This window comes from Balaenoptera physalus (assembly GCF_965194825.1).
Source record: "Balaenoptera physalus genome assembly, chromosome: 16".
NCBI lineage: Eukaryota > Metazoa > Chordata > Mammalia > Artiodactyla > Balaenopteridae > Balaenoptera > Balaenoptera physalus.
Genome location: NC_138898.1, coordinates 53,577,738 through 53,593,373, shown reverse-complemented (window position 1 = coordinate 53,593,373; position 15,636 = coordinate 53,577,738). Strand labels below are relative to the sequence as shown.

The 15,636-nt window shown below is 56.4% G+C and overlaps 2 protein-coding genes across 3 annotated transcripts; both read right to left on the bottom strand.

Annotated features, from left to right (window-relative positions):
• Positions 1–276: 276 nt before the first annotated feature.
• ELOB (elongin B) lies at positions 277–4,749 on the bottom strand. The gene is made up of 4 exons (XM_082429912.1): positions 4,602–4,749; positions 4,346–4,480; positions 2,942–3,047; positions 277–439 (listed from the first exon to the last, which is right to left on the bottom strand). Exons 1-4 carry the CDS (start codon positions 4,722–4,724, stop codon positions 327–329), a joined length of 477 nt encoding a protein of 158 aa, XP_082286038.1. The 5' UTR covers positions 4,725–4,749; the 3' UTR covers positions 277–326.
• Positions 4,750–9,974: 5,225 nt separating this feature from the next.
• LOC309644941 (uncharacterized protein) lies at positions 9,975–15,269 on the bottom strand. Of its 2 annotated transcripts, none has more exons than XM_082429249.1 (5): positions 15,210–15,269; positions 13,332–13,455; positions 12,702–12,783; positions 11,698–11,858; positions 9,975–10,645 (listed from the first exon to the last, which is right to left on the bottom strand). In XM_082429249.1, exons 2-5 carry the CDS (start codon positions 13,419–13,421, stop codon positions 10,487–10,489), a joined length of 492 nt encoding a protein of 163 aa, XP_082285375.1. In that variant the 5' UTR covers positions 13,422–13,455; positions 15,210–15,269; the 3' UTR covers positions 9,975–10,486. The 2 variants fall into 2 exon arrangements, 1 of the variants encoding a protein (XP_082285375.1); XR_014254669.1 differs by lacking the exon at positions 15,210–15,269 and adding an exon at positions 11,208–11,479 and having other exon boundaries at positions 10,563–10,645; positions 13,332–13,862.
• Positions 15,270–15,636: the final 367 nt, after the last annotated feature.

Sequence of the window (15,636 nt, the reverse complement as noted above, 5' to 3'; positions counted from 1 at the left end):
GATCCCCCACAGAACCCACTCTCAAACCAACACACTCGTTCCAGCTGGGAGCCAGCATGCTCATGCTAGGAGGGGGCTGGCCACTCTGAAGAAACAAAGCTTCTAAACCTTTTGTCCCCAGACTGAGCAGAAGGCTGGGCTGGGGTTTGGTAGCTGGACTCAGAGAGCTTGGGATGCAGCAGTCTGGCCTGGAAAAAGGCTGAGGGTGGGGCGGGACACACCAGTGAGGTGATGCCTGAGTCAGGAGAAGGTGTGTAGAAAGAGGCAGCAACCAGGTGGACACCCAAATCTCTTTTATTGGGGGGGTAGGGCGGTTGGGGGGTCTCTCACTGCACAGCTTGTTCATTGGCGCTGCTTCCTGAGTCCTGTGGCTTCATCACATCCGGCAGCTCGGGTGGGCTGGAGAAGGGCTCGATGCGCAGGGCCTCAAAGGCCTCATCTGGTGGAGAGGGGGTGGCCACTGCAAAGTGAGTCTCCCACCCTTACAGGACCAACCTGACCCCTGTTCCCCTCCCCCAGCCTGGCCATGCTAGGGTCTTTTTCCTCACCCTCTGCATCCCTCAGCCTCTGGGATTGCATCCACCTACAATCTCCCCCATCGCCTTGTTCCCTTCACACCTCTTCTCATCATACTTTGAATAAAATCTCATCGTGTCATTATGTCTCTCCACATGTCTCCTTGTGGTCCCCATATTCCCACATCAAGCTCTTTCTTGCCTCAAGGTCTCTGCATTTGCCACTCTCTAGCTTGACACAGAATGGCTGGCTGCCTAAGAAAGGCATCCAGGGGCAATCAAATATCACCTCTTCAGAGAAGCGTTCCCCAACCACCCTGTACAACCACCCACTCTACATGGCCAATGCCCTGTGCATTGCCCCGGGAACACTGGGAACACTTAACGGCTAGCGTGAATGCCCTGTTTCTCTTGACCAGCTGCTTTCCTACTAGAACAGCAGCCCCAGGAAGATTTTCCCTGTCTCATTCCTGCTGTTACTACTTCAGCACAGATCAAATGAACACCACAACTTTTTCTTCTACATGGGAAACCTCTCCACCTGGCTCAGGGATCTCAACCAATTAGGCTCCCCAGGGGAAGTCGGTCACGTCTGACAAGTTTTAACTTTGGGGGTTGAGGGGCTGCAACTGGCCTCTAGTGGGGAGAGGCCATCTTTCGTAGGAGCCGGAGATGCTAAACATCCTGCAATGCACAAGACAACCTCACCCAGAATCATCCAGCCCCAAACGTCAGCAGCGCTGAGGTGAAGACACATGACCCAGCTTAATAACGAATTCATCTTCCAAGCCACAAATCTGAGTGACAATTCTTGCCTTCATCACCTCTCCCCATTCTTTGGAAATAAAGTCTGGAAGATGCTATTTAACACCAGACACTATCATATCTCCCTAACTAATAAGCAAACCACTTTGGGGGGTGGGGAGAGACCCATCTCTGCACAAGGAAACAACTACCCACCCAGAAGTGCGTTTTTGCAAGTGGAAGCAGACGGTCTACAGTCCACACCACAGCCCCTATCAAAACAGCAATGACACACCTGAGGTGATGCCACCAAGGGTCCACAATCTATGCCATAAGTGGGGGTCATGGGGAGAAACAAATCACCTCACTGTGCTGTGATTTTTTTCACCTGCAAGTGGTTGAGTAGCTGCAAGTCTATAGGGTGCCTCTGTTCAAATTAGAGGAAAAGATACTTTTTCTGGAAGAATGCAGCCTGGCCCTGGCTTAGGAAGAACAGATGTGCTTTCAGCCCTCCCTTACCTGCCTCAGAGAACAGCCTTGTATAGTACCCACCCTGTATAAAGTCTGCACCAGCCCCTCACCTGCCTCACTGTCACTGTGAGAGTTGAGGGAACCCACACAAAGGCCCGTTAAGACTGCCTTTTCCTGAGCACTTGCAGGGCCTGGGGTGTACGGGGGCTCACATTGCCTTGCTGTGAGGCTGGTCCCAGTGTCATACTCCTTTATGGAGACAAACTCCAGTCTGGGAGGGGCGGGGCATGAAGTAGCTGCCTGAAGACACAGCTGCTGAGGCCTCATATAGTTTATCCTTATGAAACTGAGAAGTGCAGCTAAGGCTATATGCTCCCTCCTGAGCCCTCGCTACATTTTCTTAAAAGAAGCTAGAAAAATAACTCCCTGTAACTTCATCCAGATTTACCCAGCCATTCACACAGCCCCTAGGTCTGTCTACAGCTGTGAAAACACCCTATAACCCCTGTTTAAATTTCCAGAGACAAAGGATAAAATTTAAATCTTTTTCTTGGCAAAAGGAGCAACATAAACCACCCCCACCCCTCAGGTTTCTAAACTTTGGTCAGGGTGGAATGTGGCTAAGGAGAGTACAGGCTCTGGGGCAAGAAAGGGCTGAACCTGATCTAACCTCCCCAGGCTTAGTCTACTCATCCTTAAAATGATCACAACACAACTCTGGCCTGTACAGAGATGCTGGGGGAGTAAGTGATGTACCACGGAGACACTGGCTGGCATGGTGCCCAGCTCAGACAAGGTCCTGGCAGCCTGCATCTGAACTGTGGCCTCCCACATGACTGCCAGCAAGCCTCGGCGTCCATGTCTCCCAAATGGGGATGGCTGTGCTTACCCCTCAGGGCTATCAAGAGGATTAGATGGGACAACAGAAATAAAATGCAGAGTGCAGGACCAGGTGCTCAGTAAGTTCTCTGTAAATGTAAGCTGGTACTGTGACTAAGAATCTTTGAATCCTCCATGAAATGGGCTTCAATTTCTACAAGTATCTCATGTGCTTCTCATTGTTTTTAATGGGGAAGCAAACACACTATTATAGGATATTGCCTGCATTTGGTGAACTGGGGGACATGGTCCAGGAGGCTTGGAGGAACAACTGCAGGCTCCCTGACCACCCCTTTCTTTGGCCATTTCCACCCTGTCGCTGCCCCTCTCACCTGCCCTGAAGGCTAGCCCCACAGTGGCTGGGGCCTGAGGCCGTGCTGTCTGGCTGGTGAAGCCACACTCGCCCAATGTCTTTCCGTCGTCCAGAAGCTGGTCGTCCTGAGGAGAGAGGCAGGCAGGGTCTCAGGAGAGGCCCCAGGAGGGGCAAGTCCCAAAGACTTCTCTGGTCAGCAACTACACTGAAAGTCAGAAGACGGAAAAGAAACAGCCCCAAGTAGGGCCCAGAACCACCCCAGAGTATATCAAACAGTTTCCAGGACTACACCCAAGACTTTCCAAATCAGAACCTCCCAGGGTAGGGTAAGGGTCTGGAATCTACCACCCTGCAACTCCAGGTGAATCTAATTTCAAGTGTCAGTGACCCCATCTGGCCACAGGCAGACCTGGTTGAATCCCAGCTCTACCACCTTGCACAAGGTGGTTGATCTTTTTGATGTGAAGTTTCCTTATCTGTAAAACGGGAGTTATTGGAATTCCCAACTCATAGGGCAGCCAGAGGCTTCAATGAGCAAAGGACACACAGAAAGCACGGAGCACAGCAAGTGAAAGAAGCTCAGGCAGTAGGAAGGGTCCTTATTACAGAAGCCCCAGCAGGTAACAAGAAGAAAAGGCCTTTAGAGACAAAGGGGGTGAAGGCTCAGCCTGGAGCAAAAGATCAGTTTCCCAGTTTCCACCCAGAATCAGATCAAGGAACTTAGGTGAGGGACCTCATACTGCCAGAAACTTGAAATGAGGGGCCACCAAACAGAACTCCCCAATGAAAACCCCAAATCCCACGACATCCTTGCTGGATAATTGCAATTGGTTTGTAAGGGGGAAAGGGGCGGGGGCTTTTAGAACATCAGCAGTTAAGTTGGGGAGTAATGAACAGTTGTTGGGTGAAGAACTGGTGGGACCTGACTCATCTCAACACCCTCCATTTCTTCATTTCTTTGTATTAAGGCGTGTCTGGGGCGGGGGGCGTGTGAGAGGCCTGCACAGGATTGAGCATCGGGGTTCAAATCCTGACTCTGCCAACAACCTTGGCCTCGTTAAGTGGCCACCTCCGAGCCTCAGTTTCCTTAACCGCAGAGCAGGGAAGTCAAGGGTCAGCACGTCGCGGGTGGGATCGCTATAAGGATCAGGTGTGACGCTGGCCCTCGGCGCTCAGCATAGGGCCTGGCGCGCGACTTTCAAGCCATCCGAACGGAGACCCCCGGTGTAGCGAGCGCTATCGGGGCTTCATCTCCCCGAGTTCGAGAAACGGCCCCACGCGGGGGAGTTCCGGCCCGCGGCAGCCGGTCGCTGATGTTTACATCAACGACGGGGCCGCCTTGCGCCCACGGCCAGGCTCGGGCGGCGGTTCCGAGCAGCACGCTCCCCCAGCCCCCGGCCGCCCGGAACCGACGGGACCGCACCTTGTACAGCCGCTGCTCGTCCGGCGGCCGCTTGAGGATGCCCTCGACGATGCGCTTTAGCTCGAACACAGTGCTCGACTCCTTGGCGTCCGTGAAGATGGTGGTCTTGTGGCGCCGGATCATGAGGAACACGTCCTGGGGGCGGCGGGCCGGCGTGAGCGCGGAGCCCGGGCCCCCGCGCACGGCCCACCGCCCTCGCCGCCCCCGGCCCCGGCCCCGGCCCCGGCCAAGCGCCCCTCCCCCAGCGCCCGCTCACCATCTCGGCGGCTGCCTCTCCCCCTCGACGCGCCGGCGCGGCCGCGCTCCGCCCCGTTCCCGGCAGCCCGCGCGCTGGCCCCAGCGTGCCCCGCGCCCCGCGGCCCCGCCCCATGGCCGCCATTTTAAGTAATCCGCAAAGGGGGCGTTACGGCCGAGCCTCCGACAGCGGACTCGGCGCCGTGGCGCGGGGCGGGGCCGGTTGGCGGAGTCGCGGAGGTAGTGGGAGGCCGACAGGGACCGAGCGCGGGAGGGACGCAGGGCGCGGTGGCGCCATCTTGGGTGTGGCAAACCGAGTTCCCCATGTTGGTGCAGTCTAGGGGACTCCCGTCCTTCTTGGGGGGAATATCAGGGACTAACTTCGCAAGCGTAGGGTGCCTCACAGCCTAATGAGAGTGAATGAATGATGTGTCTTCGGTCATCAGGGCGGCAAGACATTCACATCTCAGCGAGACCTGGGCTGCCAGGTTTGGGAGTCTGACTCATGATTATGGGGCTTCCTGGCGGCTGTTTTGAGGAGGTGTTAAATTCTGGATCTTTCGGCCGCCGTATCAGGAAACAGCCCCATTTCCCTGCCCTAGCCTTGGTTGTAAGGATTATTTAAACCAGTTCACTGAAGCTTTAGGGCCTGTAAGGATCTTTGGAAGCTGCTTTTGGGGTTAGGGAGTGTGTAAGCAGCTCTTTGCAGGAAACCGCCCTCAGCAGGAAGCCCATTTTCTTGTCACTTTAGCAAAACTATATTGTAAATAACTTTTTTTTTTGGGGGGGGGGCATACTGCTCACCACGTGGAACCTTAATTCCCCTGACTAGGGATCCAACCCCCTGCCCCCCTGCGTTGGAAGGTGGATTCTTAACCACTGGCCCACCAGGGAAGTCCTTGTAACTAACTTTTAAACCAGGCACTGCCCCTCCACCCATATCTGGCCCAAGCACACCTTTCAAATCTTTTAATTACACAATACCTTGCCAAACTAGTTGGTTCTTTAGAGAAATGAGCAAGTATTTAACAGATGACCAGATCTCTTCCCTAGCTTTCCCTTCAGTAACCTGAACAAACTGTGTGACCAAACTGTGTGAACAAGATAACATCTAGAGGAAGAGCCCAAGAAGTTGATGAGCCTGCATGCAGTGGAGGGATGGCAATAATTCTGACCCCCCTATCTCAACAATTAACTGAGATTACTTCCCTTCTGCCCTTTAAAAGTTTCATGGCTGAGTACAATCTGCGGAGGTGGGTTTTGGGGGACGCTGAGTCCACCATCTCCCCAGATTGTTGTCATTCTGATTAAAAGCACCTTTCCTTTGCCACCAACATTTGTGAGTATGCAATTGATTGTGAGCAGCAAGCAGCAGGACCCCCATTTGATAACAAGGCCTGGCAAACATCCTCAGAAGAAGCAGCATGCATGGCCAAAGTTGGTGTTCACGCTTCCCAGGAGGAGGATGCCCTGGGCAACTGCCCGCCTTTCTGCCCAGGTCCACTCAGGCTCCGGAAGGGCCTGTGGACTTGGTTTCCCTCTCTGGCTGCCCTTCGTTCCTACTGACAGCCTAGGCCTCCCTCCTTGGTAGTTGGACACTCTCCTGTGTCGCCCCAAATTGCAGTTATACTAGAGCAAGAGAAGGAGGCTTTTCTTTCAACCTCTCCCAGGGAGAAGGAGAACGTCAGCTGAGTCATCGCTGGCATGTGCCGTGGCACCCAGTGAGAGATGAGCCAGTGGTGCCCCTGGATGCTGAACAGCTCAGCAGTTGTTGAGGCCACAATTTGAGGATTCTTTGGAGTGGGTGGAACCTGAAGATGCTGCTGCCTTGGCCCTGAATCAAGCTGGTGGCTAGCCACGCAGGCTCTGGGCTCAGACCTGCTGGGATTCAAATCCTTGCTCTGGCACTGAGTGTGCAGCCTTGGGCAGTTAACCTCACCAAGGCCCAGTTTCCCCCTCTCTGAGACTGGAGAATAACTGTTTGTAAAGTTTGTGGAGCCTTGCTGTAAGCAGATAGGGTCGGGGTGGGGGGGTCCCTGGAGAGAGAACCCAGCATGGTTTTCTTGACAGAAGAGAAGCCATTTTTGGCCTAAGCCACTTTGTGATCTAAGCCTGGCCTCATTGCAAGCCCTTTCGTGAATATGCATGTACCCTTAGCCTAAAATTCCCCCAATTTTGCTGTTCGGGGAGACACTGCTTTGGGAAAGATCCCTGGTGTTCTCTTCACTTGCTGCAAATAATAATAAATCCTTCCTTCTCCCGATCTTTGGCTTGGTTGTGTCTTTTCGCTTGACACTCACCAAGAGGCAAACCCAGTTTGTGGGTAACATCACCAAGAGTTAGCACTCAATAGATGTTTCCTAAACTGTAGCTATAGTTATCATTTTTTACTTCTGGCCTCTGGCTCCTCAGGAGTCCTTTGAAGTTCCTTTTCTTCCTGGGACTCCTCCCCACCTGTGCCTCAAGGCAGCCCTTTCCCTCAGATGGGATCTCTGTGCACCCCATTGTGCTATGTTGGGTGGGTCGGTTGCAGGAGGTAACTGCAGTCCTCGTGTCAGTACAGTGACACCTCCTGCAGTGGGAATGGGGTCAGGAGAAGTTTGAGGGAGGAGCAGGGGCTGAGCCCCCAGCCCCCCAGTTCTGTGGTCTAGCTGGGTGCGGGCCCTCCTTCCTGGGGGCCATGACAGACAAAATGGGAGTCTCAAGATGGTGGGTGAGCCAGCTGGCCAGCTGCTCTTGCTTCTCTGCACAGGAAGTCCTCCTGGGCCCTTTCTGCCCTGTTGCCTCAACCACCCAGCGCTCACGAAGAGACCCTTCCCGGCCTCCAAACTAAGCCTGTAGGGTCTCAGCCTGGTGGGCCTTCTCCTTTGGTCTACTTAAACTTTTTAAAGTGTTGATTAATAAATAGTAATTGTCAATCATCACTCGTTACTAGTGTGCCTCTAGTTGTGTCATACAACTGGTTTCATTTCTACGAGGGAAGTGATAATTCAGTGTGGAATTAGAGTCAGTCGCCCAGATTCAAATCTGGTTCCACCTCTTGCCTGCTGTGGGTCTTAGGGCATATTACCTAGCCTTTCTGGGCCTGTTTCCCCATTCGTGAAATGGGAACACCTTACGGGTGTTCAGAGATCAGCGGAGAGCCCGCCAGTGCCTGGCGCAGCCTGCGTGCTCACTGGGCAGAACTGAGTCATTCAGACTCTCCCAACAGCCATGATAGGGTTGGTGTTACCAGTTCAGATTGTAGATGGGGAAACTGAGGTTGTCAGTACTCCTGGGAGAGGCTGGGCCATCTGGTTGCAGCTCTACCAACTGGAGCAGGTGAGCAGCTAGAAAATGCTTGCTTGGACAGGAGCCTGATGTCCTGTCCCCGGTGGGTTCTCAGGACTATCCTCGCCGCCCCAGGGTCTCCCTCCTGGCAGGTCAGGCAGCCGTCGTGAGGCCGGGGGCTGGATGCTACTGATGCAGGGCCAGGTCCATACCTCCCCCCGCCCCCACCCCCGCCCCGGCTCCAGGCCCAATGACCTTGCTGACAGGCGGGATGCAGCAGCACAGGGTGCCGCGCCACTGAGCCTGCTGGACAGAGAAGAGCTGTAGCTTGTCCAGCCCTGTGAGGCTGCCACAACAGGAACGAGCAGAGAGGAGGCGGGCCTGGAGGCCACACTGTTGGAGTGGGAGGAAGTGGAGAGAACCAAGGCGGTAATACCCTCTTTACCATCCCCAGCTGCCTCCAGAATCAGACCACCTGGGTTCAAATCCCAGTCTACCATCTACCAGCTGTATGCCTCTGGGCCTGTTTTCTCATCTGACAAATGGGGAAACCCCCCTCACAGAGTGTCTAGTGAGAATCTCATGAGATGGTGCAGTAGAGCTCTCTGCACCGTGTCTGGTGAGGGTTTAACGAGGAGTAGCAGATTTCTGCTCATTCCCTTCCATGCGCAGCCCGCCCCCTCCACTTCTAGGACACCCCTGCTTAGCTCTCACCTTACGCTTCAGAAACACTTGGCTCTGGGACTTCCCTGGTGGTCCAGCAGTTAAGACTCCACGCTCCCAATGCAGAGGGCCCAGGTTCGATCCCCGGTCAGGGAACTAGATCCTGCATGCCGCAGCTAAAGATCCCGCGTGCTGCAACGAAGATCCCGTGAGCCTTAACTAAGAACCAACACAGCCAAAGAAAGAAAGAAAAGAAACACTGGGCTCTGAATGGGGATCCATTACTCTAATCACGGCAGGTCCAAGACTGAGGCATCCTGGCTCTCAGTCCCTGGCTTGTTCTGGTCTCAGTTACCTTGGGAGGCATCTTGAGGAAGTTCTCTGAGCTGGCCCCCGGCTGAGGGCGGGATGGGAGGACGGTCAGCATCACCCAGCAGGGGCGGCTAGGGTCCCACCGCAGATGTGCCCACAGCCTTTTGTCTGGCCTGCCACAGCCATGCCCTGTTCTGGGTACCCTGGTCCCCAGTGACCCCACCAGGGGCAGCCAGTAGACGGCCCTCAGCCTAGGGGAGACAGCAGCCTGGATCTCCCTCACTGCCCAGTCCACAGCCCCACCCTCCCAGCCTGGCCTGGCCCAGCAGCAACCACGTGCTGCAGCCACTTTTTCCCCTGGGAGGAAAGAAGGGAGGAAGACGAGGCTCAGGCCTGCGTGGTGGCAGCTGCACTTGGTCCTGCCCAGCCAGGCTGCCCCTTCAGTGATAGCCTCCCCTGTCCCCCCTTTCCCCACTGCCCTGTCAACTCCAAAGGGGGGCTTCGGAGTTTCCAGGTTTTGTTCCGGTTCTTGTTCTTTCTGCTGTTCTAGAAACTGAGCTCTGTCTATAGGGATGGATGATCCTTGGCCTGGGGATGAGGAGACGGCAGAGAGGGGATAGGACACCAGGTCCCAGCACATGAGGGTGGTCAGGGAGCTGAAAGGGCCTAGGCCGGTCTCCAGATGCAGGTGGGGGAAGGGGGCAGTCCTGGGCCTGGGGGCCTGGCCAAGGCTAGGACACAGCCTCAGACTCATCCAGGGCATGGATGGGGGCAGTGGCAGAAAAAACAAGGATAGCAGAAGTTATGGCCAGGCCTATCTGGGGGCTCCTGTCTCCTCTTGGCAGAGGGCATGATGTCAGGTGCCCCAAACTCCTAAGACCTTAGAATTCATGGGAAGGCCAGGCTTGGTGGCTGGCCACCTGCCTCCTGGGGCACTTTCACTGCAGTGGGGCAAAATCTATATGAGTTTTCTATTGCTGTGCAGCAGATGACTACAAACATAGCAGCTTAAGCACTAATTTATTAAATCACAACTCTGCGGGTGGGCTAAACTGGGTTCTCTGCTTAGGATCTCACCGGGCTGAAATCAAGGGCTTGGCCTGTCAGGGCTCTCACCTGGAGGCTGGGAGAAGAGTTGGCTTCCAAGCTGGTTCTTTGCAGCTGTAGTGCTGAGGTGTCCCTTTCCCTGCTGGCTGTCAGCCAGGGGCTTTCTTCAGCTCCTTGCCACGTGGCCCCTCCATCTTCAAAGCTAGCAATGGACAATCATTTCCTTGGTGTTGAATCCCTCTCATATTTGAGTTTCTCTGACTTCTTCCAGAAAAGAAGGGCACACAGACCAGACCTAGCACTGACTCACTTGCCTGTCTTTGGGTGCTCTGACTGGAGCTCAGGGGGTTAAATATGAGCAGGAAGGGAAGGGAGGGAGTGTGAGACCCGCGGACACTCGGGAGCCTCCTGGAGGAGGGTTGGCAGCTTGGGTTTGGTGAGCCCCAAGGAGGAGGCAGGGGATAGACAGATGAATGGATGGGTGGATGGCCCCTTAAATTTATTAGGCCTCTAAGCCCTAAGTCAGAAGGGGCTGGGTTGGGGGATGTGTAGATCCCCACACAGACCAGGCAGCTGAGGCACCCCAGAGTCTGGCTTCAGGTCAGTGTCACTGCATCAGAGGCTGAGGCGAGCCTGAATCCAAGGGCTGTAAGTGGCCACATTGGTATAGACACCTGGACGGTTGGGCAGGGCACAGCCCTTGCCCCAGCTCACCACACCCACTAGGACCCAGCGCCCAGATTTCATGCAGGTCAGGGGTCCTCCAGAGTCACCCTGCAGGAGAAAGAAGAGCTTAGGTCCCAGCCCTCCAGGGACTTTGGGTCCCAGGGCTACAGTCCCCCAGGTGGTGCCTCTGGGTTGGGGTCCAGGACACTGAGCCCTGGAGGTGGTACCTCCTGGGTCCTGGGTTCTAAGGAGGTAAGGTGCTGGCCATAGGAGAATGGACTCCAGAGTTTCTAGGCAGCTTCTCGCACCTGGCAGGCATCCTTCTGGCCCTCGACATAGCCAGTGCACAGGTTCCCTGGCAGCACTATGTGCTCGGCACGAGGCACGTTGGTGCCCATGTGGTAGAGGAGGTCACAGGTGCGAGTATCCAGCAGTGGCACCCTTACGCCCTGCAGAGGTCGCCACTCTGGGAGTGGCATTGGAGAAGAAGGGGGACTTCTAAGAGCTGGGAGACGGTGAGGTGGAAAAACTGTGAGGATGTTTGCGTCCCTGGAGGTCACGCTGGGTCCTGGATTGGGGCAGTGAGGGGCTGGGATTCCTGGTCAGAGAGAGGTGGAGAGAGAGCGCCTGTCCCTCCCCCAATGCCCCAGTGTCCCGCCCTCTACCTCACCTCCTGAGTGGAGGCTGCCCTAGCCAGTGACCCAGCACGGTGTGCCTGGTGGTGGGCAAGCCCCAGGCTCAGGCAGGCAGATGGGCTGGACTCATGTGCTCAAGGGCACTGGGCGGCGAAGCTGCAGCAACGCCAGGTCTCCTCCGGCCCCGTCCTCTGAGTAGTCCGGAGGCAGCAGCACCCTCCGCACGGGCACCAAGAGAACATGGGGCAAGGCAGGACCCAGGTGCAGTGCCCCGAGGCGCACGCGGTACTCAGATGGCAGTGCCCTCCTGCATGACAGCGGCGGGTCTAGTTAAAGCAGCTCCTCCTCCACCCCCAGTAGGGCCCCCGTCCCTGCCACCCTCTCACTCAGAGCCTGGGGACCACGCTTCCGCCAAGTGGCGCCCCCCCCTTCCGTGGGTCTTGCTCCACCCGCCCCTGCCCCCCTCGACGTTGAGCCCTCAGCGTAGGGGAATGCCCCTTGTCCAAGCCTGGGCTGCCTGCTCACCTCAGGAAGCGGTGTGCTGCCGTCAGCACCCACTGGGGGGCATGAGAGAGCCCACACACACATGTGCCCCGCGGTGCTGGATGCTCGCCTGCCTCGGCCGCTTCCGTCCTGGGTGTCCCGGCCCCCCACGATGAGACTTGACACGTGAGGCTGCCCGCAGGCTGTGAGAGGACAAGGGGAACTCAACGGCGAGCAGAGGAGCGGGGAACTGGGCGGAGGATGGGGGCAGGGAGACACAGGGCTAAGGTTGGGGGGGGGTTGGCACACCGGAGGAGGAAGCAGGGAAGGGACTGGATTATGGGTTTGGTGTCAGATAACAGGGTGAGGGGAGGGAGGTCAGAGATTAGGAATGAGGGTGCCCTCTGGTTGGAGCCTGCAGAGAGAGGAGGAGGATCTAGGCCCCCCAGAGGCCCTTTTGTCTTCCTTTAGACCCTGGTTGGTCCCAGACCTAGCCCTGTGGCCCAGGCTCTATGCCCTATGCCGAGGCCCCAGAGACCACCCCTGCGCCCCACCCGCTGTGAGATTTGGCCACCTTAGGTCTCGATACAAGCCCTGGAGCCCAGCCCCTCCCCCATCTTGTATTTCCACTTCCTGACAGCTGCTCCTGCGTGCCCCCCACCCCTAGACCCCGCAGCCCCTGGATTCTGTTCTCACTCTTGCAGCTGGTGTCCTCCTTGCTAACTGGGCTGGGGGATGACCTGGGGGCTTAAAGACCCAGGAGGGGGTGGGGGCCTGGCCAGGAGGTAATTAAGGAGGTCAGGGCGGGGCTGTGGCTTCATCAGCCCAGCCTTGAACAAAGATGCTTTGAACAGTGCTTTTGAGGTGACAGGAAACGGACACCTGGGTTTCTCAAAGGAAACCTGGCTTGGGCCAAGGTGCACAGAACTGGGGGCGGGAGCCTGTGCCCAGCCAGGTAAGGGGGGGGGCGATGTGGGGTGGGGATGAACGGGGTGGGGGTTGTTTCGGTCGGGCCACGAAGCTCCAGAGGATCCTCGGCCGCTCACCTCTGAACCGGATCCTGCCTCCTGGCTCCTTGCAGTGTTCGGTCACTGGGGCTTCTGAGCGGCATCGTTCTGTCCAGAAATCCTGGCCGGGACAGCCTCATACAGAGCCCAGGCTCCAGGGCTTGCATAGCCCCTCCCAGCCCCAGCTCTGCACAGTTTTTTTGCAGGGAGGGGAATGAATGTCTTATGAATATCTTGTTTAAACCTGGCAGCTCTCCTCGCTTAACCCCAGAGGCAGGAGCAGACTTGACCTTGGGAAACAGTCTCCTCTTCAATTTGGGGCGGCCAGGACAGCAAGGCTGCCGGTCTCGGGTGAGGCTGGGAGATGCTGGGGACAGGGCTCAGTTGGCAGGCTGGGCCTGGACTGTGCCCACCTCCCAGAAGGCTCTGGAACCTCCTTCTACCAAGTCATCCAGCAGCCCTCCACTTGGTTCCTCCTCGTGGGGCCTTCCTGCCCAGCACACCTCCTCCTCTGCCACGTCACAGTGGGAGTTGACGTGTGATAGAGGAGGTTTGATTTGTTTGTCCTCCCTCCATGAGGCAGGGTCTGGGTCTCTGTCCCTGTCTTAGCTCAGGCTGCCAGAACAGAGCACCACAGACTGGGGGGCTTAAACACAGCTTATTCCTCACCATTCTGGAGGCTGGAAGTCCAAGAACAAGGAACTGGCAAGATGGGTTTCCCTCTGAGGCCTCTTCTCTTGGCTTGTAGGTGGCTGGCATGTCACTGTGTGATCACACGGCCTCCTCTTTATGTCTGCTGGGCATGGGGGGGGTGCTGGTGTGTTTTTAGAAGGACATTAATCCTATCGGATCAGAGCCCACCCTTATGACTTCATTTAACCTTAATTACTTCCACAAACAGTCACATTGGGGGTTAAGGCTTCAACATATAAATTTTGGAGAGGACACAGACATTCAGTGCATACCAGTCTCCCATGGCCTGAACAGTGCCCAGCACAGAGTGGGCACTGAGTATTTGGGAGTGAAAGGGGCCAGCAGGGCATCATGCCGGGAGTGAGGGTGAAGGATATGAATGAGGGGACCTAGAGGCAAACCAGCCCCAGCCCCAGCCCCTACACTCGAAGTGAGGGAGGGCAGCCTCAGGCCTGACCCCTGCTGTCCACGCTCTAGGAGCAGGCTCAAGCCCACGCTTGAGGACTCTGGAGTCGGCTTGTGGAACACCCTCCCTCCAGCCCTGAGACCTTGGGAGAGTTTCCTCTTCTGTAAAACCCTCCTCCCAGGTGGTTGTGAAGATTAACTGGGTTAGCCCACGCAGAGCTTGGAATAGTGCCTGGCTGATGTAAATGCTAAAGTGCCACAAGAATAAAAGAAGCACCTTCCCCAAGGCTCCTGACCTTTCATTACCCCCGATTCAGCTGCCATTAGAGGGCTTGGCAGGAATGGAGCCAGGTGGGCAGTGCTCCCCTTGGTGCAGAGTTGGGGCAGCTGGAGAGGCAGGTGGGAGCAAGAGTGACCAGGGACCCTGGGAACACACAGCTATCTCTGGGGATATGGGCCAGACCTTGAGAGGGGATTTCACTGGAAGGTGGGATGGAAGGAGCTGGGTGTCTGCCTGTTGCAATTTAGGTGAGGCGGGAAGCCTGGAGGACAGACACCTGGGTGCAGGGACCAGGAAACAAGTTCCCACTGAGAAACTGGCTTATGGTGGGAGGATCTGGAACTGATTGAATATTGGACAATCAAACCTGAGAGGAGTAGGAAAGGAACCTCTTTCCAGGGGCTCACCCCAACCCAGCCCCTGTCTCAGATTGAGAAACTGAGGCACAGACCCCTGCTGGGCCCACACGCCCTTCAGTCCCACCCTTGAGTCACACTGAAGAAATGGCCCCTCGGCAAATGTCATCTACTTGCCCTCCTCACAACCATCCTTCTCAGGGCCACAGCTGAGTCATCCCCACCTTTTTCTGGTGCCGGACCTGTCCCCACTCCCAGGGGAGGGCAAATGACCCAAATGGGGGCCATCATCCCACCATGTCCTCCAGGTCACAGTGATTGATCAAGAAGTGACACATGACCCCAGACCAGCCAATCAGAATTCTTCCCTGGGATTTTTACCCTGGAGGAGGGAGAGAGGACCCCTTGGGGCTCAGGCAGGGGGCAGCCGTAGCTGCAGCCACTGGCGAGGACTCTCAGCTGGCCTGAGAGCCTGCAACCTTCCAGGCTGAGAGAGAGTGTCCTGTGGAGCTGGAGCACCTCATTCCAGTCATCCTTGCCCTTGGTGGGCTGTCCTTTATCCTTCTAAAGCAACTCTCCTTCACTCATGCTGGTACTAGGGGATTCTTTTGCTTACAACCAAAGTCTTTAAATGCCAAGGATGAAAACAAAATAACAGTTCAACAAAGGTGGAGGGGAGGTGCGCCCTGAGCTGGCTGCCCTGCCAGTGTGTTTCAGTATGGCGGTGCCCAGCCCACCATCTTCAGCACAGGACTCATCTCTGACGAGTGCCCAGCCCTGCCCTTGGCCAGACCCCAGGGGCACCCTGTATACCTGGCAGCAGGAGGAGGTAGGAGGGGGTGGCCTTTCCAGGATGCAGGTGGTGTGCTCACTGATGTCCCAGCAGAAGCTGGGCCCTTTGGGACGGCCACAGCCAGACCCCAAACCATGCTGACCCAACAACCAGGGGTCATCCAAAGCAGCCTGAGGAGGGACAAAGGTGTGGGGTGAGCCAGGCCAGGGGGAGGGGCATGCCGTGGCACCTGGCTGGAGTCCTCTTGAGCCTCTGGGTAGATGGCCCTGAACAGGACCCTATGGGTGGACGTGCTCCTGGGCGGGCTTGAAGGTATTTCTGTGGATGAGTCTGTCACACGGGCACTGGACCACCAGAGGCTACTCTGCCTGCGCTGGAGGAGGGGCAATGTCCAGGCAAGCCTGCAGGGCAGTGTCGCAGTGTAGCCGGTCTGGGGCCAAGCGCTTA